The 26,062-nt window shown below is 42.6% G+C and overlaps 1 protein-coding gene across 5 annotated transcripts in view; it reads left to right on the top strand.

Moving 5' to 3' along the window:
- LOC134359979 (TNF receptor-associated factor 2-like) overlaps window positions 1–26,062 on the top strand; it is an 81,507-nt gene that overhangs the window by 37,750 nt on the left and 17,695 nt on the right. For all 5 annotated transcript variants that reach the window (XM_063073903.1, XM_063073904.1, XM_063073905.1 and 2 more), the window contains exons 4-7: window positions 1,349–1,447; window positions 8,873–9,034; window positions 16,425–16,499; window positions 19,529–19,603. In XM_063073903.1, coding sequence (XP_062929973.1) covers window positions 1,349–1,447; window positions 8,873–9,034; window positions 16,425–16,499; window positions 19,529–19,603 — 411 coding nt within the window. The remainder of the gene's footprint in view (window positions 1–1,348; window positions 1,448–8,872; window positions 9,035–16,424; window positions 16,500–19,528; window positions 19,604–26,062) is intronic.

A 26,062-nucleotide genomic window follows, 5' to 3' on the forward strand; every position in this document is an offset into this window, starting at 1 on the left:
GATTGAACAAGTGCTGAGAAACTGTGCAAGGATTTTGCCAGGACTTGAGTTATAGGCAAAAGTTGAATAGGCTAGGACTTAGTTCCCTAGAATGTAGAAGATTGAGGGAAAATTTGATAGTTATACAAAATTTTGAAGGGTATAGAAAGGGTAAATGCAAGCAGTTGTTTTTCCACTGAGGTTGGGTGAGACAATAACAAGAGGTCATGGGTTAAGGGTGAAAGATGAAATGTTTAAGGGGAAGATGAAGGTGATCTTCACTCAGAGGATGGTGAGAGTGTGGATTGAGCTGTCAGCACAAGTGGTGGATGTGGTTTTGGTTTCAACATTTAAGAGAAATTTGGATGGGTACAGGGATTGGGGGGCTATTGGTCTGGTTGTAGGTTGATGGGGCTGGGCAGATTAATGGCTTGGTACAGACTAAGTGGGCTGAAAGAGCTGTTTATGTGCTGTACTGTTCTATGACTCTGGCATCCTGCTTGCCCAACACTACCTGCTCCTCCAAATATCTTTGTATTCAATTTATTTATTGGGATACAGTGTTGAATAGGCCCTTCAACCCATGCCCCCCAGCAACCTTCAATTTAACCCAAACCTAATTACAGGACAATTTACAATCACCAGTTTACCTACCAACTGGTGCGTTTTTGGATCATGGGAGGAAACCAGAGCATCCGCAGGAAACCCATGCGGTAACGAGAAGAACGTACAAATTCCTTACAGACAGCGGTGGGAATTAAACCCAGGTCTCCTGTACTGTAAAGCGTGCCAAACACTATGCTACCATGCCACAGCGAACCAGGAAAAGGTCTCTTTAGTCTCTCACTTTGCCTTCTGCCAGTCATTGCAAACTTGCCTAAAGCACATCAATTCTGTCTTCTAGATCAATAATAGACTCAGCTCCAACTGTGGGGAACACCACTGGTAGCAAACCAGAAAAGATCCCCTTTATTCTCTCTCTTTGCCTTCTGTTGGTTACCCAATTTTCTATCCATGCTGGTATCTTTCCTGTAATACCATGGGATGCTATCTTCTTCAGCAGCCTTATGTGTGGCTCTTTGTCAAAGAACTTCTGAAAATCCAAGTAAACATCTTCCACTGCCACTGCTTTGTCTACTGCATGTTACTTGCTCAAAGAATTCCAACTGATTTGTCAGGCAAGATTTCTCTAAGGAAACCCTGCTGGCTTTGGCCTATTTTATCACGTGCTTTTAAGTACCCCAAATCCTTATCTGTAATATATCAAGCAGTATATCTGATGTCTTTTTGATTCACTGTTTCCCTCTCTGGTAGCCTGAGCAAGAAACATGAAAATGAGAGCTCATTGTTGTATTTTTTCTTCCTATAGGCTTTCCCAGACAATGCAGCGCGCAGGGAGTTGGACAACCTGCCTGCAGTTTGTAGCAATGAAGGTTGCCTGTGGAAGGGTACCATCAAGGAATATGAGGTGAGAGTGAGAAATTAATATAAATACAGGAAGTTTAAAATAAATTTAATTGACTGAAAATAGGCAGCAGGTCAATTAACACACATCAAAGTTGCTGGTGAACGCAGCAGGCCAGGCAGCATCTCTAGGAAGAGGTACAGTCCTGACGAAGGGTCTCAGCCCGAAACGTCAACTGTACCTCTTCCTAGAGATGCTGCCTGGCCTGCTGCGTTCACCAGCAACTTTGATGTGTGTTGTTTGAATTTCCAGCATCTGCAGAATTCCTCGTGTTTGAGCAAGTCAATTAATGTTGTTCTGATAAGGGAATGGAACTTCCCTAATATTTTTCCAGAAATCACTAGCAAACACATTCTTCCTGTAACTATGTGGATTTACACATTCTTCCTGTAACTATGTGGATTTACTCCAGAAGTCTGTTTTCTTCCCTGTTCACAAAGATGATCAAGTCGTTGGGTTAATTCAATGGTTCAATTTCAAGTCAGAGAATGCATACGGTATACAACCTGAAATTCTTACACTTCACAGACATCCATGAAATAGAAGAAAAAACCCCAAAGGAGGACAGAAAAACTCCCCTCACTTGTTCCAGCAGAAAGCATCAGCCCCCACCACCCCCCAAGCAACAGCAAGCCCCCAGAAACCATGATCTAGAGGCCATCAAAAATTACTGTCCATCCTGATGCCTCGACATCCCACAGACCCTCCCTCTCACTAACGAGGGAGAGAGATATCGCTACTACCACAGCAGCTTGGTGTTTTGATGTTGCAGTCTGTAGAGTTGCATATTTTCAGTTCCCCTGCCTTGAGAATCAGCAAACTCACTCACCATCGAGAGAGAGAGAAAGAGAGAGCACAATTGCTCGAGTGCAGAGTTCTCCAACAGCCCTGCCCACTGTTTCACTCTACTGCGATGTTTTGGTCTGCGACATCAGCTAGGAATCGGGTCATCCACAGTGTGGCACAAGAGCGCAACCCAAAGGTGCACGTCTTTCAAGCCGCTCCTGGAGATCCCAAAATGCAGGCTGCTCAGTGAGTTCCGAAGAGCAAGAACACACCGTCCATGAAGAATGCAGTTTCAGAGCAGCTGTAGATCATGGACTCCGCTAGGACTCCAGCCACCTTGAAAGGGAAAAATCGGACATGAGAACAGGAGATTTAAACTGTTTCACAGGTGAACTCAAAGAAGTCGACCAGGCCTGCAAAAACTTCTGGTACCATCTTTACTACTCCTTTCCTACTGTAAATTGCACTCGTATTCTAAGTGGTGGAATTGATGGGAATTTGGGAAGAGTAGGTAATAAGGATAATTAGTGGGTGAATGGCCTTGTATTGGGAAATTAACTTGACCAGGTTATTGTGGTTTCAGTGGGAGAGCATTTTGGGAGCAGTGATCACAACTCAAGTTGTAAGATAGTTATTAATAAGGATAAGTCTGGACTTTGTGTGAAGGTGCCAAATTGGGGAAAGACAAATTACTGCATTATTAAGCAGGAGCTACGGAGAGTAGATTAGGAGTGGGTGGGTCTACATCTGACATGTGAGTGTCATTCAAAGACCATCTGATCAGAATTCAGGACTAGCATGTCCTTGTGACAAGAAAGACAAGAATAGCAAGTTTTAGAATGATGAGTGAAACGCTCCCAGGGCTGGACTAGAGAAGACTGATGAGACCTTTGCAAAGATCTTTGTATTCTCTCTAGCCACAGGTGAAGTCCTAGAGGTTGGAGAATGGCCAATGTTTCTATGCAATAGGAATATTCCTGGCACTTGTAGACCAGCAAACCTTGTATGAGAAGTAGAGAATCTCTGAGGGAGCATTCTTAGGGTAGGGTTTATTCACATTTGGAAAAACATGGGATTATTAGGGATAATCAGCATGATGTTGTGTAGGGCAGGTCGTGTCTTACAAACAATTGAGTGTTTTCAGGAGGTGATGAAGATGATTGATGAGGGGCCAGTGGATATTATCTACATGGACTTTAGTAAAGCATTTGACAACTTCCTTCAAAGTTGAAAGTAAATTTATTATCAAAGTTCATATATTTCACCATATATAACCCTGAGATTCATATTCTTGCTGGCATACACAAAACACAATAGAATCAATGAAAGATCACACCCAACAGGATGGACAAACAACCAATGTGCAAATACAAAAGAAAAATAAATAAGTAATGAATATCAAGAACATGAGATAAAGTAGTCCTTGAAATTGAGTCCCTAGGTTGTGAGAATAGTTTAGTAATGGGGCAAGTGAAGTTATCCCCTCTGGTTTAGGCACCTGATAGTAGAGGGGTAATAACTGTTTCTGAACCTGGTGGTTTTGGTCCTGAGGCTCCTGCACCTTCTTTCTGATTACAGCAGTGAGAAGAGAGCATGGCGTGGATGATGAGGATCCTTGATAATGGGTGTTATTTTCCTACGACAGCACTCCATGTAGATGTGCTCAGTGGTGGAGGTGGCATTACCTGTGATGGACTGGGCCATATCCACAATGTTCTGTAGGATTTTCTATCCAAACGCATTGGTGTTTCCATGCCAGGCTGTGATACAACCAGTCATATACTCTCCACCACACATCTATAGAAGTTTATCAAAGTTTTAGATGTCATGGCAAATCTTCATAAACTTCTAAGGAAGTGGAGAGGTTGCTGTGCTTCCTTTATAATGGCATTTACATGCTGGACCCAGGATAGATCCTCTGAAATGATAACGCCGAGGAATTAAAATAGCTGATCCTCTCCACTTCTGATCCCCGATCAGGACTGGCTCATGAACCTCTGGTTTCCACCTCCTGAAGTCAATAATCAGGTCCTTGGTCTTGCTGACATTGAATGAAAAGTTGTTGTGGCACCACTCAGCCAGATTTCCAGTCTCCCTCCTATATGCTGATTCGTTGTCACCTTCGATTCAGTTAATGACATTGGCGTTGTTAGCAAACTTAAATATGGCATTAGGTCTGTGCTTAGCCTCACAGTCATAAGTATAAAGCTAGTACAGTAGGTGGGGTAAGCACATAGCTTTGTGATGTACTTGTGCTGATGGAGATTGTGGAGAAGATATTTTTTCCCATCTGAACTGATTGGGGTTTTGCAAGTGAGGAAATCAAGAATCACTACCCAAGGGGGTAGTGAGGCCGCGGTCTTGAAGCTTTATTGATTAGTTTAGAGGGAATGATGGTATTGAATGCTGAGTTGTAATCAATGTAGAGCATCCTGATGTATGCACCTTCGCTGTCCTGATGTTCCAGGGTTTAGTTAAGAGCCAATGAGATGGCATCTGCTATGGGCCTGATATGATGGTTGACAAATTGGAGCAGATCTAAATCGTTTCTCAGGAGTTGTTGATATGTTCCATCACCAACCTCTGAAAGCACTTCACAGTGGATGTAAGTGCTTTTGGACGATAGTCATTGAGGCAGGGTACCATGGTCTTCTTGAGCACTGGTATAATTGAAGCCTGCTTGAAGCAGCTGGGTACCTCTGACTACTGAAGTGAGAGGTTAGAGAAATTGGTGAACACTTCAGTCAGTTGATCAGCACAGATCTTTAGTATTTGGCCAGGTAGCTTTCCATGGGTTCACCCTCCTAAAGGATGCTCTCACATTGGCCTCAGAAACTGAAATCACAGGGCATCGGAGACTTTGGGAGTTTGTGAAGGATCCACCGTGTTTTGTCGTCAAAGCGAGCATGTAAGGCATTGAGCTCATCTGGGAGCAAAACCTTGTTGTCACCTATGTCACTTGGTTTCACTTTTTAAGAGGTGATAGCATTCAGGCCCTGCCGCAGCTGTCAAGCATCCTTCAGTGATTCAAGTTGGGTCCACAATTGCCACTTCTCACATGAGATTGCTTTCTGGAGATCGTACCTGGACCTTTTGTATCTTATTGGTTGTTGCACCTAAATGCCTCTGATCTGGCCCTCAATAGATTACAAATCTCATGGTTCACCCAGGGATTCTGATTGGAGAAGACTTTGAATGATCTTGTAGAGACACACTTGTCTATGACTGTTTTTATAAAAGTCTCTGACAGCTGTAGTGTATTTGTTCAGGTCATCTAATGAGTCCTTGAACATGGCCCAGTCTACAGACTCGAAGCAACCCAGTAGCCCCTCCTCTGCTTCCTGTAATCACCTCTTTACTGTCCTTATCTCTGGAGCCTTGCTCTTTAGCCTCTGCCTGTATGCAGGTAGGAGGATAGCCAAATGATCAGATTTCCCAAAATGCAGTTTGGGCATGAAACAGGAAGCATTCGTAAATGTAGTAAAGCAGTGGTCTAATGAGTTGGGACCTTTGGTGCTGCAGGATATATGCTGATGATAATTGGGCAGAGATTTCTTCAAACAAACCTGACTGAAGTCCCTGACTTTGATTGAAATGAATTGGGGTGGTCAGTTTCTTGTTTGGTGAGATCAGCATTCAATATCTCACATTCCTGGTTAACGTCGGCTTTTGGCAGTATGTAAACTGTGGTAAGGATCATGGAGGAGAACTCCCTTGGTACGTTGATCTGTCAGCACTTAATCGTTAGATGTTCCAGATCAGGGGAACAGGAATGTGACAAGACTAAAACTGCTGCATCTGAGCAGTACAGAGAGTTTATCATGAAACACAGACCCCAACCTTTTGACTTCTTCAGATCAGCCATTCGGTCCATCCTCTATACTGAGAAGCTACTGGGTCTGATTGTCAAATCTGGCATGTTCAGAGTGAGCTATGTCTCTGTGAGTCACAGAACAGAGCAATTCCTCATTTCCCTTCAATATGGCAATTTTGTCCTTTGGTCCTCAATTTTCTCCATCGACAAGACATTTACATATGCAATGACAAAATTGTCAATGATGATTATTAGGACTTCCAGGTCATTGGTGTTTCCATACTAGGCTGTGATGTAACCAGTTAAATACTCCATTGTGCCTCTAAAGAAGTTTGTCAAAGTTTTTGGTGATATGCCAAATCTATGAATACTTCATAAAGGAACTGATCCTCTCATATCCCTTTTGCCAATCAACTTCCCAGCTCTTAGCTCCATCCCTTCCCCCTCCTGTCTTCTCCTATCATTTCAGATCTCCCCCTCCCCCTCCCACTTTCAAATCTCTTACTATCTCTTCTCTCAGTCCTGATGAAGGGTCTTGGCCCAAAACGTCGACTGTACCTCTTCTTGTAGATGCTGCCTGGCCTGCTGCGTTCACCAGCAATTTTTATGTGTGTTGCAAGGAACTGTCTTGTCTTCTTTGTGATGACACTTACATGTTGGTCCCAGGACAGATCCTTTGATAGGTTAAAGCTACTGACCCTCTTCACTTCCATTCCCCTGATATAGACTATGAGGTAACTTTTATGTGGAACCAAATAAACTGCCTTCTGAATATCCAGATTTACCACATTTCTTAGTCCCCCTTTATCCACCCTGCTAAATACTTCCTTGAATAATTGTGACAAATTTCTCAAACAATTTCACTTTCAGAAAACCATTTGGACCCCATTATTTGTAATCTGCTACTCCTAATCTAATTGGTACCATCATCTTTCCAATGGCATACGTCAGGCTAACTTGTATGGTTCTTTTTGCTGCCTCCTCCATTTTGCATTACATTTGTGAATTTTTAATCCTGGTGAAATTTTCCTGATTTGGGAAACTCTGGAAGATCACAACTAATGATTCCATTGTCTTTGTAGCCAGCCATTTAACAAACTTGAGTGCAAGCCATTATTAATTCCAGGGGACTTGTAAACATTAGTTCTTTAGTTTACCTTTTACTATTTCTGAAGTGTTTTTTTTTCTAAATGCCCTCCTCCCCTTTGTCCTGTACTTTCTACCATTATTGGATGCTCTTGGTGTTTTCTACCATGAAGTCAGACACGAGTACTCCCCAGATGCTTGGTTTGAATAAGATTAAGATCAGCAGTGATTCTCCCTCAGTTCAATAATTTGTTTCTGCTCTTTGGTACAAAGTCTCAGTGCTGAGATGGCCTTGGAGCTTTGGACTGCTTGCTCCAGCACATTTGTGCCTTCAGAGAAAATGTGGAACAATATTATAACAGTACCACAGCTCTGCACATTCAGCACCATTCTACCCGCCTAAGAGTGCTACAGAAGAGATCTCGATTCACATCTAGCAATAGTTTGGTCTAACTATGAGATTGGTACATATTAATGTAAATGGAATGAGGGTCTGGTGGCTGGTATGTAAAGAATGATTAATGAAGCTCCGGTGGAAATACTGACTGCTTCTGACACTAATCCTTCTCTCTGATGTGCAATGACTTGGCCATGTTGCAACAATAGTTAATGATTTGTCCTTTGCAAATCAGCTGTGATTGGTCAAAGCTCTTGGCTTGGTACTTTGATCAGAGTTGCTGATCGGCTTGGAAAGTCCCTGAAACTCTCAGTACTCTGTTGTGTTTTAAAATAACAGAACAAGTGGAAAGTCCCTAAGATTTGCTGCTCTAGATGAGATGATAGTTGCCTGGCGCACCACGAAAAGTTGCAATAACATTTTAAAATAAGTTCAACAGTTTCCCCAGGAAAACTGCTCGTTGTGCTTTTTTTTAGAAAAAGTTAATTATATTTGCTTGTTTTTATTTGCAATGACTGTAATAAATTGAGCTATTTTGAAAATGTAATAATTATAAAGCTAAGCCTCAGCCGATCCTGCATTGGATGGATTTCAGCACAGGCAAACCATCTATATGAGGTCAGAACAAAGGGTATATCTAAACCAAAACTCCCTCTCCTTACTCCCATCAAGCATTCTACAGGAAGGACAACATGAGTTAGACACAGTAAAACTCCCTCTGTGGCTCATTGAATTTGGCTGGAGAACAACACAAAACAATATCTGCCTTAATGTCAGAAGATGCCAGAGATCAGAAATACAAATGGAAAATATTGGAAATGTTTAGCAGATCAGGGAAGTTCCAATGAAAGGTGTTAGACTGAAACATGAAACTGTTTCTCTCTGTAGAGTGCTGCCTGGCCTGAGTTTTCCAATATATTCTGTTTTATTTCACTTTTACTCAGGATTAGCTCGTTGGTCACATCCGTCATAAAGAATACTATGCCCTCTAAAAATCCAATTGTTGATATGAGGGTAGGTTGGTAAAGATGGAGGGGGTGGCAGGTTTATCTTTTGCAAGTCCCCCTAGTTTCAAACTGGAATTTTGTACTTGCCTTCTGCCTCTGCCTTGACGGTCTAAAGTGGAGCTGGTTCAAAGTTGACAGCACTACTGCTAGATTCGACCTGTTGAGAGTTTGAGCTTCCCTTTTGCTGGGGTGCGGAGGAGTGTTTGTGGTGGATGTGGGGATAAATGCAACTGTCAGATGCTGAATGGACAGGAGTCATATGATGCAAGCATTATTGTGCTAACGCTTGCTGTCCCTGCAATTGTACTATCCCTATTACCTGTATCTATTTGTTGCAGGCTGACCACGAGGAAAGGTGTGAGTATGTCCTGGTCCCTTGTGAAGCGTGCAGCAAGAAGGTGCGCCGGGTTGATTTATCTCGGCATTTGGAGCGAGAATGTCCAGAAAGAAACCTCAACTGCAAATTCTGCAAAACAACGTTCCACCACAAGGATATAAAGGTCATTATCTTTAGCAAAGCATGAATTCGTCTCCTTGACCATTTCCTGGGCTCTGCTGAATCATGTCCTCAAAGCCAGCGGATCAGCTGCTGCAATTAACCTCAGCAGCTGTCTTGCACCAAATCATGGTTCATTTATTCCAAGTGAAGAATGTAGCAGATGGATGTGACAGGCGTTGGTGTCATCTGGATTAATTATCTAAATGATTATGTTAGTTGCAGTAAAAAGTATTTCGCAATGTCCAAGCTAGTCACAGGCACAGCTCGTTCTATTTTGTGAGATGTAGATATCGCTGCCTATAATTAGTACTTATTGGTCACCTCTAGCTGCCTTTAGAATGATGACGGAAAGCCAGGGTCTTGAACTGCTGCAGTGCAGATGATCTGATTGTACAGTAAAACTCCGATGATCTACATCTAGGTGATTTGGCATCTGGCTCAGCAGGTAACCTTCCCCCTGTAAACATGGGGCCCCATTTCCTGTGCTCCCTTTGAGCTCACAAGGTCCCCATTCCCTTTAAACGCACAAGCTTTACTGGTAAATTTATTATACAATTGTGTAAAATATAAATAAAAAAGGGAATTAAGAGTGCAAGATGCTTTAGGAAACTGATTGGAGGAATCCAGTAATTTGGAATATGAGCTCATCGGGTGCCATCAATGTCCCATGGATGCCAGATTATAAGGGTTTTACTGTATTTATGTCTCCAAAAAACATGTAATTGAGAAATCAGTGATTGAGGGAGCAGGAAAATCAGAAATAAGAAACGGAATGAAAAGAAGGCCATTCAGTCTCTCAAGACTGTTTTACCTTTCAATCAGGTCGTGGCTGGTCTAAATCTAGCCTTAATAACACTGTCTTTTGTAAAATCCTTTAAAATACAGTATCTGCCAATCTCCTTGCATGCTTTCAATGCCTGCTGAAGCTTTCTGTGGTAGAGGATTCCAAAATCTCATGAACCTGTAAGGGAAGAAAATTCTCATATATAGTAATGAAGTGGAATAAAGTTGGAAGAAATTGCTATATTCAGAATCTTCCCTGTCACTGATGCTACCCAACAGATGTGATTCAGGCAAACACGAGGAAATCTGCAGATGCTGGAAATTCAAGCAACACACACACACAATGCTGGTGGAACGCAGCAGGCCAGGCAGCATCTATAGGAAGAGGTACAGTCGATGTTTCGGGCCGAGACCCTTCGTCAGAACTAACTGAAAGAAGAGATAGTAAGACATTTGAAAGTGGGAGGGGGAGATCTGAAATGATAGGAGAAGACAGGAGGGGGAGGGATGGAGCTAAGAGCTGGAAAATTATTGGCAAAAGGGATACAAGGCTGGAGAAGGGAGAGGATCATGGGATGGGAGGCCTAGGAAGAAAGAAGGGGGGGGGGAATATAGTGAGAGGGACAGAGGGAGAAGAAAGTGAGAAGGAAAGGGGGGGGATAATAAATAAATAAGGGATGGGGTAAGAAGGGGAGGAGGGGCATTAACGGAAGTTAGCAAAGTCGGTGTTCATGCCATCAGGTTGGAGGCTACCCAGATGGAATATAAGGTGTTGTTTCTCCAACCTGAGTGTGGCTTCATCTTGACAGTAGAGGCGGCCATGGATGGACATATCAGAATGGGAATGGGACGTGGAAATAAAATGTGTAACATTTTATACTGCGTCCGGTGCTCCCGGTGCAGCCTTCTATATATTGGCGAGACGCGACGCAGACTGGGAGACCGTTTCGCAGAACATCTACGCTCTATCCGCCAGAGAAAGCAGGATCTCCCAGTGGCCACGCATTTTAATTCCACGTCCCATTCCCATTCTGATATGTCCATCCATGGCCTCCTGTACTGTCAAGATGAAGCCGCGCTCAGATTGGAGGATCAACACCTTATATTCTGTCTGGGTAGCCTCCAACCTGATGGCATGAGCATTAACTTCTCTAACTTCTGTTAATGCCCCTCCTCCCCTTCTTACTCCATCCCTTTTTTTTTCCCCCTTTCTTGCTCTCTTCTTTTCCCCCTGTCCCTCTCACTATACCTTCCTCTGATGCTCCCCTCCCCCTTTCTCCCTAGACCTCCCGTCCCATGATCCTTTCCTTTCTCCAGCCTTGTATCTCTTTTGCCAATCAACTTTCCAGCTATTGGCTCCATCCCTCCCCCTCCTGTCTTCTCCTATCATTTTGGATCTCCCCCTCCCCCTCCCACTTTCAAATCTCTCACTGTCACTTCTTTCAGTTAGTCCTGATGAAGGGTCTCGGCCCAAAACGTCAACTGTACCTCTTCCTATAGATGCTGCCTGGCCTGCTGCGTTCACCAGCATTTTGTATGAGATGTAATTCAGGAAACTGACCCTTGGGATTGTCTGTCCTTTTTATAGAAGCATCTTGGAGCTTAGATATCAAAATTTAACAAAAGATACTTTTAACCTGTAGATCTGCTGCAGTCAGGAGGAAGGTACAGGAGCCTCAGGACTTACACCACCAGCTTCAGCAAGTTATTACCCCTTAACCATCAGGCTCTTGAACCTGAGGGGATAACTTCACTTGCCCCAACAGTGAAATGTTCCCACAAACTGTAGACTCACTTTCAAGGACTTTTCATTTCATATTCTTGATAGTTATTGCTTATTTATTTGTTTGTTTGTTTATTTATTTCCACTGTTTGTTGTCTTTTGCACACTGGTTGAATGCTGAAATTTGATCGGCTTTTCATTGATCCTATTACGGTTTTTATTCTAATATCAACTTATTGATCATACCCACAAGAAAGTGAATCTCAGGGTTGTATATGGTGACATATATGTACTTTGATGATAAATTCACTTTGAATTTTGAAATAACTCGATATATCTAGATGAGAATCAAAAGACTATAGATGCTATAATCTAGAGCAAATAAAAACAAACACAACTAAATTCATGGAGAACTGAGTGGGTCAGGCACTACCTGTGGAGGCATACATATGGTTGATATTTTGTTTAAAATCCTCCTATCAAGATCGAAAGAGTGAAGGGGAGAGAGCCATTGATTACAAAGGTGTGAGGGGGAAGGGTAAGGCTAAGGGTGGCAGACGATAGGTGGAACCAGCTGAGGAGGGGAATGAGGGACAGATGGCGGCAAGTGCAAGAGAGGGATGGGTGGAGTTAAAAAGCAGAGGATCGTGGCTGTGGGGTGGAAGCTGAGAGGGGAATAGGGAGGTAGGTGGAGCCAGCCAGGTTGGTAGGGGTGGGGAGGGGAGTTTGGGAAGAGGAGTCTGGAGGGGGAGGCAGAGGGTAAAAGTTGTTAGAGGAAGTGATATAGAACCAGATAAGGGAGAGATGGTGAGCAGACAGAACCATTTGGGGAAGGGGATAGGCTAGTATGTCAAGTGTGTGAGCAATAAGCAGATGGAGTCAGGTGGGGGACATGAACAGAGCTGGGTAATGAGGGGCTGGGGTGTTTGGAAAAAGGGAGTTGGGCAATGAGAGAACCTGAGTGGATTGGGGGGGCGCGCGGTGAGAGAAACACAGGTGCAGGTTAGCTGAGACTGGAAAATTCAATATTCATTCAATTAGCTTGTAGGCTGGATGGAAATTGATGCAGACGTGTCTCAGCCTGAAACGTTGACTGTTTATTCCTCTCCATAGGTGCTGCCTGATCTGCTGAGTTCCTCCAGTATTATGTGTGTGTTGCTCTAGGTTTCTAGCATTTACAGAATCCCTTGTGTTTGATTTCCTGCTTCATTGTGAAATCTCTGAGGTCTGCCTACTTTGAAGAAGTTTAAATCTTCTCTTTGATGGGAGTTGAGTAAGATCTTCTCTAACTGCTGCTTCTCTGTGATCTCTGCTGTTCTTCTCTTCGACCAGACTTGCTATCACCTGCCTTCCTGTACTCCTTCCCCCCCTCCTTATTCTGGTTTCTTCTCCCTTCCTTACCAGTACTGATGAACGGTCTCAGCCCAACATGTCAACTATTTACTCCTTTCCATAGATGCTACCTGACCTGCTGAGTTCCTCCAGCAATTTGTATGTTGCTCTAGATTTTCAGCATCAACAGAGTCTCTTGTGTTTATGGGATGCAGAATAAAACTACCTCCACTCTGTCCTTGCAATGTTCCTCTGCCCAGCTTTTCACACATTTTGTTTGCCATTCCCCTCAGAGTGAAGTGATCAGGTACTGATGAATTCTGACAGCTCTGGCCTTCCCCGTGAGGTGCTGGACAGCAATTGACAAGTATGTATAACAGAAAGCGCTACGTCAGAAAAAAGCTGGCTGACTTTGGGATTATGTACTGCAGTCAGGTCGCTGAGCAGTGAAATAAATGGCAAGGGAAATACTTTACTGGTGTTCAGTGACGTCAGGTAAATTGTTACTTCCTTGATTACAGTGCTCTCCTGAGTGTTCTGGACGTCCAAAGCAGTACTGCAATCTCCCCAATAGCTCTGCTGCATTCATTGCACTGGAACTAGAATTCCCATGACTGGTTGCTAAAGGAAATACAATGACACAATATTTCACTAGTGCATTGAACTAGCCCAGAAGGGAATTACCTTGTGCTGTCCTGACGGAATTTGGCAATAAATTAACTATGAGGTGTTCAACTCACTATTAACATTACTGGAATAGTTTTGCTGAGATCAAATCAAATTGCTTAATTATCATTCAAACCATATATGGGTACAACCGAATGAGACAGTATTCCTTTGAACACTGAGAGCAGGAATTGAGCAATGAGTAATGACCATTTTTAATGCCTGTTTAGTGCTGCATCTGTTTCCTGAATGAGGCAAATGGTGTGCAGGGAGCTGCAAAACTTTTCAAGTTTAACTAATAGACCAGTTGTTTGGAACTTTGTGAATTGAATGAGATTTTAGCACTCAGAAGTAAGTTGTTGCTAGAACTTGATTCTTTGTTTTAACCAGAACAACCACACAATTGCACCTCTCTGCCTTTCCTCATCCATGGTCAGAATTTTCTTTTTCAATGTTTTTTTTTTCCGTAGTAGAGGATTCCAAAATCTCATGAACCTGTAATGAAATAGAATAAAGTTGGAAGAAGTTCTCCTGTGCGTCCTGATGTGAGTCACTCGGTCTGTCCACATCACCCTGATATGAGTCACTCAGTGTGGGTATACCTGCCCTGCCACACTCCCTCGATGTGAATCACTCTGGGTGGCTGCGCCCTCTCTTTTGCACTTTAACTAAATCGAGTCACTCAGTCTGGATTCCTCACCACCTCCTTTGCCCCAACACGTGTCACTTAATTTGTAGGTGTTCTTGCAATGTGAGGCACAAATTATTTGCAACTAATCCCAGTCTGCTCTTCCTCCATGTGAATTACTCAGTTTAAGGACGTATCCCATCTACGCAACATGACGGTCTCATCTATCCTCTGACCCCTTTTGTTAGTCAGGGTTTGCCTTCCCCTGCCCGGTGTGTGTTACTCACTTGGATACCCTATTCCGTTGAGTTGTACAGGTGTTAGGAGTTGTCTGTGTTAAAAATGTGTGGTCAAACCATTGACTTGAGATACACTATGTGGCTGTCCCTTCCCCCTCTCTGAGTTGTTTAATGAGAGGCTGCCATCCTTGGGCATGAATAGCTTGTGGGTCCTGCCGCAACCAGCAGTTAACAGGTGTAGATCGTGTTCACAATTGCTTCACGGGTTAAGGCAATTCGGGTCTGAATTGCAGAGTTCAGAGTTCCCAGCTGCTTCCAATAGGATGTCCTGTGAGCTGACCTCAAACCAGAACGTCAATATTGTGTAGAGAATATATAGATTGCTATCCAGTGATCTTTAGTGGTGTGGGAATGTAACCAAATCTGATGTCTGTCACTTACTATGGGGCCTTTCTATAATGTTTGGGAATCGAAGAAAGCACTGTTTCATGAACTGCATTTTTGCTCCAACTTCTGATTCCAAAATGGATTGCCAACTTCAGGCAAGTCTGAAGTAGTGCAGCTGAAACCACAAGGGCTGTCACAGACCTCAGTCTTTACAATTAATGTTATGTGTTTAGTATGTCACGTACCCCGTGACGGGTTAAAGAACCAGCAGAAATAGAAAACACTTTGGAGTCTGGTATTGCTATTCACTAATACTATTTATTAGTAACTACACAATACAGTCATATAAACTCAGATATTTTAAACAGGTTAGCAGAGACTATATGCATCCAAGTGTGGAAATATAGAAACCAAGCTTCTTCAAGCCTAGGGGTAAATAGATACAGTCTTACAGTGATGAGTAAAGTTCAGTTCAATGTTCAGGTTAATTAATGAGAAATATTTGTAATCCAAAAGACGAATGTTGTGAGAAGGCAATTATGTCGATATTCCACAGATTCCATGACAGCAATACAAGATAACAATAATAGTAGGTTTTACCTCCGAAGTTGTTCCACTCCACACACGAAGTATCACCGACAGTGATCTTCAACGAATATCCTTTCAACACAAGTGTTACCACACCCGAATTCAGCTACGGGTCATTCCAAAGTGGTGGCCACAGGATACTCAAACAGAATCCACATATGGATTATCACCAACAGTAGCTTATCACTAAGGGGACCCTCTTCAAGGGAACCAACCCCAAACACACAATGTGATAGCCACTTAACCAGTTCCACGACATACAAAATAACTCCAACAGTGATTTGCCACAGGGGTGCCTGCCTTCAGTGAACTACCACACCCAAACAAAGGTAACACATAAGTGGTATTCACAAAGGTACTCCCCTCACTAGAGAACCCACTCTTGTGGATTAACTACGTGACAGTCACACCTTCGTATTCGAATGGAACTCAAACTCATCCTTACGGGCTACTTAGAAGAGAGAGTCCAAACAATGACCTCTTTGTCACTAGGTTTCTTCTGTTTCAAACCTTCCCCTCCCCGCTTCTGTTCCTTTAAAGTCACCGAATGCGACCACAACCAGGGGACTGTTCTTTGATGGAATTATCAACCCAGGCGAGGGTTGGACACACGAATAACTCCCCACTGGTCACCCCTCTTTCACACAGTGAGAGCCACTGATTGATTCACCTGACCGATCCTCCAAACATCCACCTTTCTGTGGGCACAACAAAGCTCGTCCAGTGTCCAAAACCATGTGTCTGTGAATCTATCATCTGACCTTCTGTTTATCTCACCATGCTGAACACCAGCTGTCCATCAAGTAGCTCCTCCCTTCTCTCTCTAAGAACACAGAAGCTGGCAGTGTCCTTGCAAAAGTGTAAACACAAGCTGAAAGGCAGAATCTGCCCCTCTCTCACTCAGCAGAAATCCAAAAGTTAGTCTCAGTTCTTTCTTGTGCCTTAAAGTGACAGTCCACAGCAAAAAGGAACCCCAGGGGTACATAACAAGTAGCACCATTGTGGAATAAATTCTTGAGAAGTCATTTGTGTTTGGCATCCATAGGCTCATGATGAAATCTGTTCCAAGTACCCATTAATGTGTGAGTGGTGTGGGAAAAAAAAGATTCCACGAGAAAAGGTAAGATCTGTCCTTTCTTCTTCACTGCTTTAAAGGCTTTGTCTATGGGTGTTTTTGTTTTGAGGTGTAATCTGTCTTTGATGTAGCAATATGATATTTCAGCAGGTGTGTTCACATTCAACAGAAACTGGGTGCCTGACTTTACACTGTGCACTATCTTGTAGAACTTCTAATATTGTCATGAAAATTGCACAGCCATAGAACATAGAAATCTACAGCACATTACAGGCCCTTTGGCCCACAATGATGTGCCAACCATGTAACCTACTCTAGAAACTGTTAGAATTTCCCTAGCACATAGCCCCCTATTTTTTAAGCTCCATGTAAGAGCCTAAGAGGCTCTTAAAAGACCCTATTGTACCCGCTTCTGCCACCACTGCCGGCAGTGCATTCCATCTACCCACCACTTACCCCTGACATCCCCTCGGTACCTATTTCCAAGCACCTTAAGACTATGCCCCCTCGTGTTAGCCATTTCAGCCCTGGGAAAAAGCCTCTGGCTTTTCACATGATCAATTCCTCTCATTATCTTATACACCTCTCCCACTTTCAAATCTCTTACTAGCTCTTCTTTCAGTTAGTCCTGACGAAGGGTCTCGGCCCGAAATGTCAACTGTACCTATTCCTAGAGATGCTGCCTGGCCTGCTGCATTCACCAGCAACTTTTATGTGTGTTGCTTGAAATTCCAGCATCTGCTGATTTCCTGGTGTTTGCGATCTTATACACCTCTATCAGATCACCTGTCATCCTCCGTTACTCCAAGGGGAAAAGGCCAACTTCACTCAACCTATTCTCAGAAGGCATGCTCTCCAGTCCAGGCAACATCCTTGTAAATGTGCCCTGCACTCTCTATAGTATCCATATTCTTCCTGTAGTGAGGTGACCAAAACTGAACACAGTACACTAAGTGGGGTTTGACCAAGGTAGCATGTTAATAGCTGTAACATTACCTCATGGCTCTTGAACTCAATCCTACAGTTGATGAATGCCAATACATCATATGCCTTCTTAACAGAACAAAGTCAACGAGGCTGGTTCCAGGGTCTGTGGAGTAAGAATGATGGAGATCTCATTGAACCTTAAATTCTTAGAGGGCTCAACAAAGTGGATGGAGGAGAGGATGTTCTCGCTGGCTGAAGAGTCCCAATCCAGGGGTCAGTCTCAGCATAAGGGGGGGGGGGTCAATGGTTTAAAACTGAGAAAAGGAGAGATATTTTCACAGTGTAAGACTTCCTTCAAAATCGAGCAATAGTAAAGTAATTGAGGCATGTGAGGATAGTACAGGAACATGGTGCTGAGGTAGAAGATCAGTCGTGATCTGGATGAATTTTGTGAAGCAAGTTTAAAAGGCCAGATAACCACCTGTTATTCTTTGTTCAGATATAACAATTCACAGAAAGGTGTGGGTAGAATGCTTTCTGTAACAAAAAAATTAAATAACTTTGGCTAATTTGTAAATAATTTGTGTCTGAATTGGAGATTTACATTCCCCCACTAAAATATATTTCACATAAAAACGAGTACCAAGTTGTTTGAGAATTTCGTTAGTCTTTGGCTGACTGATTATAAAGTCAAATGTAAGAGGAAAAGAATTTGATAAAAGTTCACTGTTTCTAATCTCTCTCCCCTTATAAAGCAAGTATCAGGAGGAAAAACAGCTTGAGATGAAAAGCCTAAAATGTTTGCTATAAATTTACAGAATCAATCAAAAGGAATACCGAGGCTTGTGATTGCGAAGCAGTGTCCTTCATTAGCGTTACTGAGGTACATGGATATAATTAGAATAAAGAAGAAATATGACAAGTTGGGATCAAATTTGGAGGAAGAGTTTCCAAGCAGTTTGGGAATATGAGGACATTTAGAGAAGGAAGGAAACAGATGGATTAATGTTATTCAGCCCCGTCACCCTGTCCGTTCAATAAAGTGATTGTTCATCTCCCAGATCGACTTGCCCACACACAACTCACTGACACACAGCTTCATGATATTCAAATGTAGTTGTCCATAAGCCATCTTACCTGGAAAATTACAAAGATAAACCTCCCTGCAGGTAATGAAAATTCTTCTCATCTCTGGCATGAGTAGATGTTCCCTTATTTTAAGGCAATGAACCCTGGCTTTAAACACATAGTTAATAGAAATCTCTTCCCCACATCTAATTTCTCAAAACTTTTAAGAATTTTCTTTGTTTCAATAGGATGACCATTGAGAAGGTATTTCAGGGAGCATGGTTACAAATTGTGCTGATCTCAAAGAGGAAGATTATGTATTTTCATTATTTCTTTTTGACTTAATTTTGCAGATAGCCAGGAATGTGCTGAGTATCAGCCATACTGGTTTACTGAGTCTTGCCTTCCAACTAATTATTTTTCTCTGGTATTTGACAATATGACATGTCTGCCAGAAACTGCAACAGTATTCTCAGAGAATTCATTACTTATTTTGATACAGAACATTGCTTGAGGAACAGAACACTATTTCAGACTCAAAGGTTTGCAAGGAAGTCATTTTTATAAGATCAAAATCAGGAGAGACTGGTAAATCCCCAGTATACTACGCTTTCAGAGATTTGCAGGACAGATAGAGCAAGCTGGGTTCAGTATAAACTTCCCTCTGCACTGCCTAAAAATACATTTCATTTAATGATGTCCTGAGCAGATTTGTTGCTGTGTAAGCACCACAAAACAAAGTGGCTTGTGGGCTTCTCATGAACAGGTTAGTTTGCAGCTCTAAATGTGCTGGTCTCCATCTAAGGTAATTTAAAAATTTGACCATTAGCAAAAGCAAATGACAAAATGTTCATACTTATTTAGAGCTCATTCGAAGCTACTGCCCGTGCTCCACTCCAGTTGTTGATAACAAAGAACACTTGGAAATGTAACAGTACCTGGTACACTACAGTGCTGAACACTGAGCATGGCAGATGCCTAAGGACTAAGTAGTGCTGGACAGGACTCTGGCTTTGTCTCATCAAGCTGTGCTATCTGTATATCTGCGCTGAATGCACATTTTGTCTTTGTCTTCACAGTACGCCGATCACATTCGATCATGTGGGAAGGTGAAACTGCTTTGTCACTTCAACCAGATTGGCTGTGAAATGGCAGTAGGTGCATTTTCAATATTTGTTTTGCATTATAGCAGCAGCTGCTAGCTCCCAGTGCTGAGTCAGATGACAATGGTGGTTATTTGGAGTTGTGAATTAATTATTGATAATGAGGGGTAGCGTCATCGTGTTGCTTGGTATGTAGATGAACTGACCCTACCCATGAGTTGTCAGTTTGGACTTATTAATTTGTAGACCAACTGGGGCATCATGGTGTGGCTGTCTTACAGCTCCAATGACCCTGTTCAGTCCTAATCTCCAGTACTCTGTGTGTAGAGGTTGTATCTCCTTCCTGTGATCACATGGGTTTATCTGGAAGTGAGATAGGATCAGATGATGTAGAATCTCTCTGGTTAGAATTAAGAAATTGCAAGGGTAAAAAAAAACTGGGAGTTACATACAGCTTTCCAACAGTAGCAGGAATGTGGGGTACAAATTACAATGGGAAATAGAAAAGGGAATGTAAAAAGAGCAATGTTATGATGGTCATGGGGGATTTCAATATGCAGATAGTATGGGAAAATCAGGTTGGTGCTGGATCCCGAGAGAAAGATTTTAAGAATGATTACAAGATGGCTTTTTAGAGCAGTTTATGGTCAAGTCCACTGTGGAAAAGGCAATTCTGGATTGGGTGTTGTGTAATGAACCAGATTTGATCAGAGAATTTAACTTCAGGAAGCCTTAGGGGGCAATGATAGAATTCCCCCTGTAGTTTGAGTGGGAGGAGCTAAAATCATATGTATTAAAGGGAAGTACAGAGGCGTGAGAGAGCAGCTGGCCAAACTGATTGGAAGGAGACGCTAGCAGGGATGGCAGTCAAGCAGCATCAGCTGGAGCTTCTGGGAGTAATTTGGAAAATGCAGAATTGGTTCATCCCAAAGAAGAAGAAGCATTCTAAAGGAAGGATGAGGCAACTGTAGCTGATGGGGAACATCAAAGACAGTATAAAAGCAAAAGGGATGACATACAATATGTAGCAAAAAATAGTGGGAAGCTAGACAAGTCTAAAACTAGAGTATATATGTTTAAGGTGAGATGGGAAAAATTTAAAGGGAATTGAGGAGCAACTCTTTACACACTTAAGGTGTTAGATATACTGACCGAGCTGTTAGAGGAGATAGCAGCTTCTGAGCAATTACAATGTTTAAAAGACATTTGGGCCGGTTATATATAGGAACGGTTCTGAGGATATGGGCCAACCTCAAAGAAATTGCACGGACTTGGTCAAAACCTTGATCAAGGTGGATGATTTGGTCTGAGGGGCCTGTTTCCCTGCTGTAAGATTCAATGAGAGGTGTCCATCACTCACATAGGACAAGCACTGGGGACTGTGTTCACTCACTCTGTTGCCTTAGCTTTCTATACACTGCAGTTATCAGGCTGACACCCAGACTCCTTCACCAATGTGGTGGCAATTCAGAAATCAGGTCCCTACTTGTTTGACAATTGAATATACCTCGGGGCAGAGTTATTACCAGATCAATAACTAATGCAGGTATGTGCCACTGTTAAATTTATTACACACTGAGAAAGATCAGCAAGCAAGAGTACACCCAGTAATGCAGGGCCTGAGCCATCAGTGAAAGGGTGCTCTTGTTCTGTCAGTTTATTACTAATTTCTGATGAAAGTGAAACTCTTAATGATCCCTTGAATAAATGAACTGGCTAGGCTGGACTATGATCCAGGGATGAAGAGGGCACCTGAGTTTACTAATTTGTATGATGTTCCAAGTATCAAAGTAATTCATCCTGAAAGAGCATCAACCAGGTTCCCCATTTTATGGTTGAAGGGAGGAAAGTATTTGACCTAATTGTGATTTTCTTTCCATAGATGCTGACTATCCATAAGACATAGGACCATAATTAGGCCACTTGGCCCATCGAGCCTGCTCCACCATTCAATCTTGGCTGATCCTTTTTTCCCCTCCTCAGCTCCACTCCCCAGCCTTCTCCCAGTAACCTTTATGCCATGGCCAATCAAAAACCTATCAATCTCTGCCTTAAAAACACCCAATGACCTGACCTCCACAGCTGCCTGTGTTAAGAAATTTCACAAGTTCACCATCCTCTGGCTAAAGAAAGTTTTCCGCATTTCTGTTTTAAATAGACGCCCCTCTATCCTGAGACTTTGCACTCTTGTCCTAGATTCCCCCACCATGGGAAACATCCTTTCTACATCTACTCTGTCTAGGCCTTTCAACATTTGAAAGGTTTCAATGAGATCCCCCGTCATCCATCTAAATTCCAGCGAGTATAGACCCGGAGCTATCAAATGTTCCTCGTATGATAACCCTTTCATTCCTGGAATCATCCTTGTGAACCTCCTCTGAATGCTTTCAATGCTAACACACCTTTTAGATAAGGAGCCAAAACTGTTCACAGTATTCAAGGTGAGGCCTCACCAGTGTCTTATAAAGCCTCAGTATCACATCCCTGCTCTGTAATTCCAGCAGTTTTTTGTTTTTATCCCCACTTATGATCACTGTCACTCTTGCAGGAGTGGTCTATGCCCCAGAGTGCTGAAAGAGATGGCTGCAGAGGTTGTGAGGGCATTAGTTGTGATCTTTCAAGGATCACTAGATTCTGGAATGGTTCTTGAGCTTTGGAAAATTGCCAGTGTCACTCCACTGTTTTAGGAGGAGGGAGGCGACAGGAAACTATAGGCCAGTTAGCCTGATTTCAGTGGTTGGTAAAATATTGGAGTTCATTGTTGAGGATGAGGTTACCAGGTACTTTGAGGCACATGGTTAAAATAAGCCAGTCACATGGTTTCCTGAAGGGAAAATCTTTCCTGATAAATCTGTTTGAATTCTTTGAGGAAATAACAAACAGGATGGACAAAGGAGAGTCAGTGGATGTTGTTTACTTGGATTTTCAGAAGGCCTTTGATAAGGTACTACACAGGAGGCTGCCAAACAAGTTAAGAGCCCTAGGTGCAACAGGGAAGATGCTATCATGGATGGAAGATTGGCTGACTAGCAAGAGTCAGAGAGTGGGAATAAAGGGGGACTTCTCTGGTTGGCTGCGATGACGTGGTCTGCCACAGGGGTTGGTGTTGGGACTGCCTCTTTTAATGTTATATGTCAATGGCGAGATTGATGGTTTTGTGGCCACATTTAGGGACAATATAAAGATAGGTGAAGGGGCAAGTAGTGCATGGAAGCAGAGGGTGTATAGAAGGACTTAGATTAGGAGAATGGTCAAAGAAGTGGCAGATGGAATATAGTGTAGGAAAGAATATGTTCATGCACTTTGGTGGAAGGAATAAAGGCATATACTGTTTTCTAAATGGGGATTAATAGAGGTACAAAGAGATTTTGGAGTCCTCGTGTAGGATTCCCTAAAGGTTAACTTGCAGGTTGAGTTGGTGGTAAGGAAGGCAAATGCAAAGCTGGCATTTATTTCGAGAGGACTAGAAACTAAAAGAAAGGATGTAATGCTGAGGCTTTATAAGGCATTGATCAAACCATACTTGAAGTGTTATGAGCAGTTTTGGGTCCTTTATCTATGAAAGTATGACTGGCATTGGAGGGAGTTCAGAGGAGGTTCACAAGAATGATCCTGGGAATGACAAGATTAATGTTTGAGAAGAGTTTGATGGCTCTTTGCTCACTGGAGTTTATAAGAGTGATGGGGGGTGGGGAGTGGTAGAATCTCATTGAAATCTATCGAATATTGGATGAGGCGGAGGTTGATAGGGGCATCAAAGGTTATAGGGAGAAGGTAGGAGAGTGGATATGAGAGGGATAATAAATCAGCCAAAATGGTGGAGCAGACTCAGTGGGTCGAACGGCTCAATTCTACTCTTATGTCTTATGGACTTATTAACTTATCCCAGATTATCTAAGCACGAACTTCACGAACAGGTGGGGGAAAGGCAAGTTTTTTTTCACTCTGGGCGGAGAGAGATTTAAGAGACCTGTGGGGCAATTTTTTTGCACAGAGGTTGGTAGGTTGCTGAGCTACCAGAGGAACTGGTAGCGATGAGTACAAATACAATATTTAAAAGATATTTGGACGATTGCATGGATCAGAAAGGTTCAGTATACCAAAGCATGTAAATGGACTGGTTCAGTATGGTTGAGCCTGTTTTCCATTCAGTATATCTCTATGAATCTATTTACTAAGTGAGGAAGATGGCAGAGTTTGTCATCAAAACATCTGTTAAAATCAATGCCTGTACCCAGCAGGAAGCCCAAGAAGTGTTTATTCATCATGTATGACAGGAAAGCACTAGATCCTTTTTCAGTTTAAATGTTTTATTTTTGTAGTCGTGCTCATGAGCTTGGAATCTTTGGCAGCCAGTTACCTTTGAGTTTAAGGGCAAAGCTTCTCCCCAGTCGTCGAAGGTCATTAGTGAACACAGCAGCCACTTGGTCTGGGAGTGGCCCTGTGCTTCTGGCCTCGCCAAGCAGGAGAGAGGATCTGTTGTCACCAATGCTTCTAGCTCCCCTGTACGTTCATTCCATTGGTGCACACAATGTGTCTTATGGTACAGGCAGCTCTCGGCTTTCAGGCCTTCTCCTGAATTATCCCCATAGACTCTTTTATATATAAAAATAAAGTCCGTTGGTACAGCACGAGTTCCTTCTGCAGAGTGGTTAGCTTGCAAATTGAGTTGGTAGTAAGCAAGATAAATGTAATGTGGACATTCATTTTGAGAGGACTAAAATATAAAAATAAGGGCTTAATGCTGAGGCTTTATAAAGCATTGGTCAGACCACATTTGGAGAATTGTGAGCAGTTTTTGGCCCCTTATCTAAGAAGGGATGTGTTGGCATTGGAGAGGGACTAGAGGAGGATTACAAAAATAACTCTTCCATACACAGGGTCAATGTATGAGAAACACTTGATAGCTCTGGGCCCGTACTCGCTGGAGTCTGGAAGATTGAGAGGAGGGGAATCTCATTGAAACCTACCTAATATTGAATAGCCTAGATAGAGTAGATATGCAGAAAATGCTTTCCAATAGTGCGAGAGTCTGAGATGAGAGAGCATAGCCTGGTGCTGGATGTTCCTTTAGAACGGAGATGGGGAGGAATTTCTTTAACCAGAGGGTTGTGAATCTCTGGAATTCTTTTTCACAGGCTGCTGTGGAGGCTAAGTTAGTAGTTACATTTAAAGTGGAAGTTAATAGATTCTTGATTAGTAAAGGTGTCAAAAGTTATGGCGAGACAGCAGGAAAATGGAGTTAAGAGGGAAAATGAATCAGCCATCATCAAATGGCGAAGCAGACTAATGGGCTGAATGACCTCATTCTACTCCTGTGTCTTGTGTGTGGCTCGGGTATCATGGTTATGAACCCTGGCATTTAGCTTACCCTTAATTTGTTTTATTATTTGCATTCGTTGACATTTGTGGCTCAGAGGAGGTGATGGGGGGGAGCGGAAATCTGGAGTGTTACTGAGTGTGGCAAATTTGTTCATAGAATTTGGTTTCCTCTTCGACATCTGTGCGGAGTCAGTAACATGATCAAGCTGATTTTTTCAAACTTCAGCCCTTTCCAGGAATGTTAATTGGTGCTACCCTGATGATGCCTGCTGTATAATTACTCAGAGTACCTTACGCTAGATATTTGAATTAACAATGCCAAATGGCATTAGTTTTCATTTTATCAACTATGTAAGTGAAAACTGTCAGAGCTTGTAAACGCTGCAACTGCTTTTCTTGCAGACACAGTGGTAACTTCATCTCTCTCTCCGCGCCCCCCCCACCCCAGAAGATTGTCGTGGTCCCTCAGTAAATTCTGCCTCATCTGGGAAACTTGAGCAAAGAAGTGTCTTTGCCTGTCTGAGTACATGTACATTTCTGGCCCTAGTTACTTAAAATAGAAGTATAAGCCTCTGCAGCAGATTGGTACCTGGGAAAGCAGGTCTGTTACACGAGGAGAGATTGAGTAGGCTAGAATTACAGAGAATGAGAGGGGTACCCCATTAACAATTTGGTTTTGAATGTAGAGTATGCCGAGGAGGTCTGCAGATGATAGGAAAATTGGTGGTGTTGATGATAACAAGGAGGATAGCCTTATGCTACAGTGAGGATGACTGGTAAACTGCGCAGAGCAACAGCAGATGGAATTTAATCCTAATAAGTGCAAGGTAATGCACTTTATGATTAATGAGGGTAGGATGTAATGAATGAAAAGACCCTAGTAATATTAAGGAATAGGGAGATATTGGTGTACAGTATGATTCCAATTATCCCTTAAGGAAGCAGCACGGGTAGATAAAATGGTGAAGAAGACATATGGGATACTTGCTTTAATTGGCCAGGCGCAGAATACAAGAGCAGAAAGATTATGGTACTACTTTATAACACACTGTTTAGACTACTGCTGGAATATTGTGTGCAGTTCTGCCACACCATAGGAAGAATGCAAAGGAAATTCAGTCAGATTTGCTTGGGAAGGAATGTTTTAGTTATGAGGAGAGACTGGATCAGGTCTTATTTTCCTTAGGA

The sequence above is a fragment of the Mobula hypostoma genome, chromosome 21 (assembly GCF_963921235.1).
Source record: "Mobula hypostoma chromosome 21, sMobHyp1.1, whole genome shotgun sequence".
Taxonomy (NCBI): domain Eukaryota; kingdom Metazoa; phylum Chordata; class Chondrichthyes; order Myliobatiformes; family Myliobatidae; genus Mobula; species Mobula hypostoma.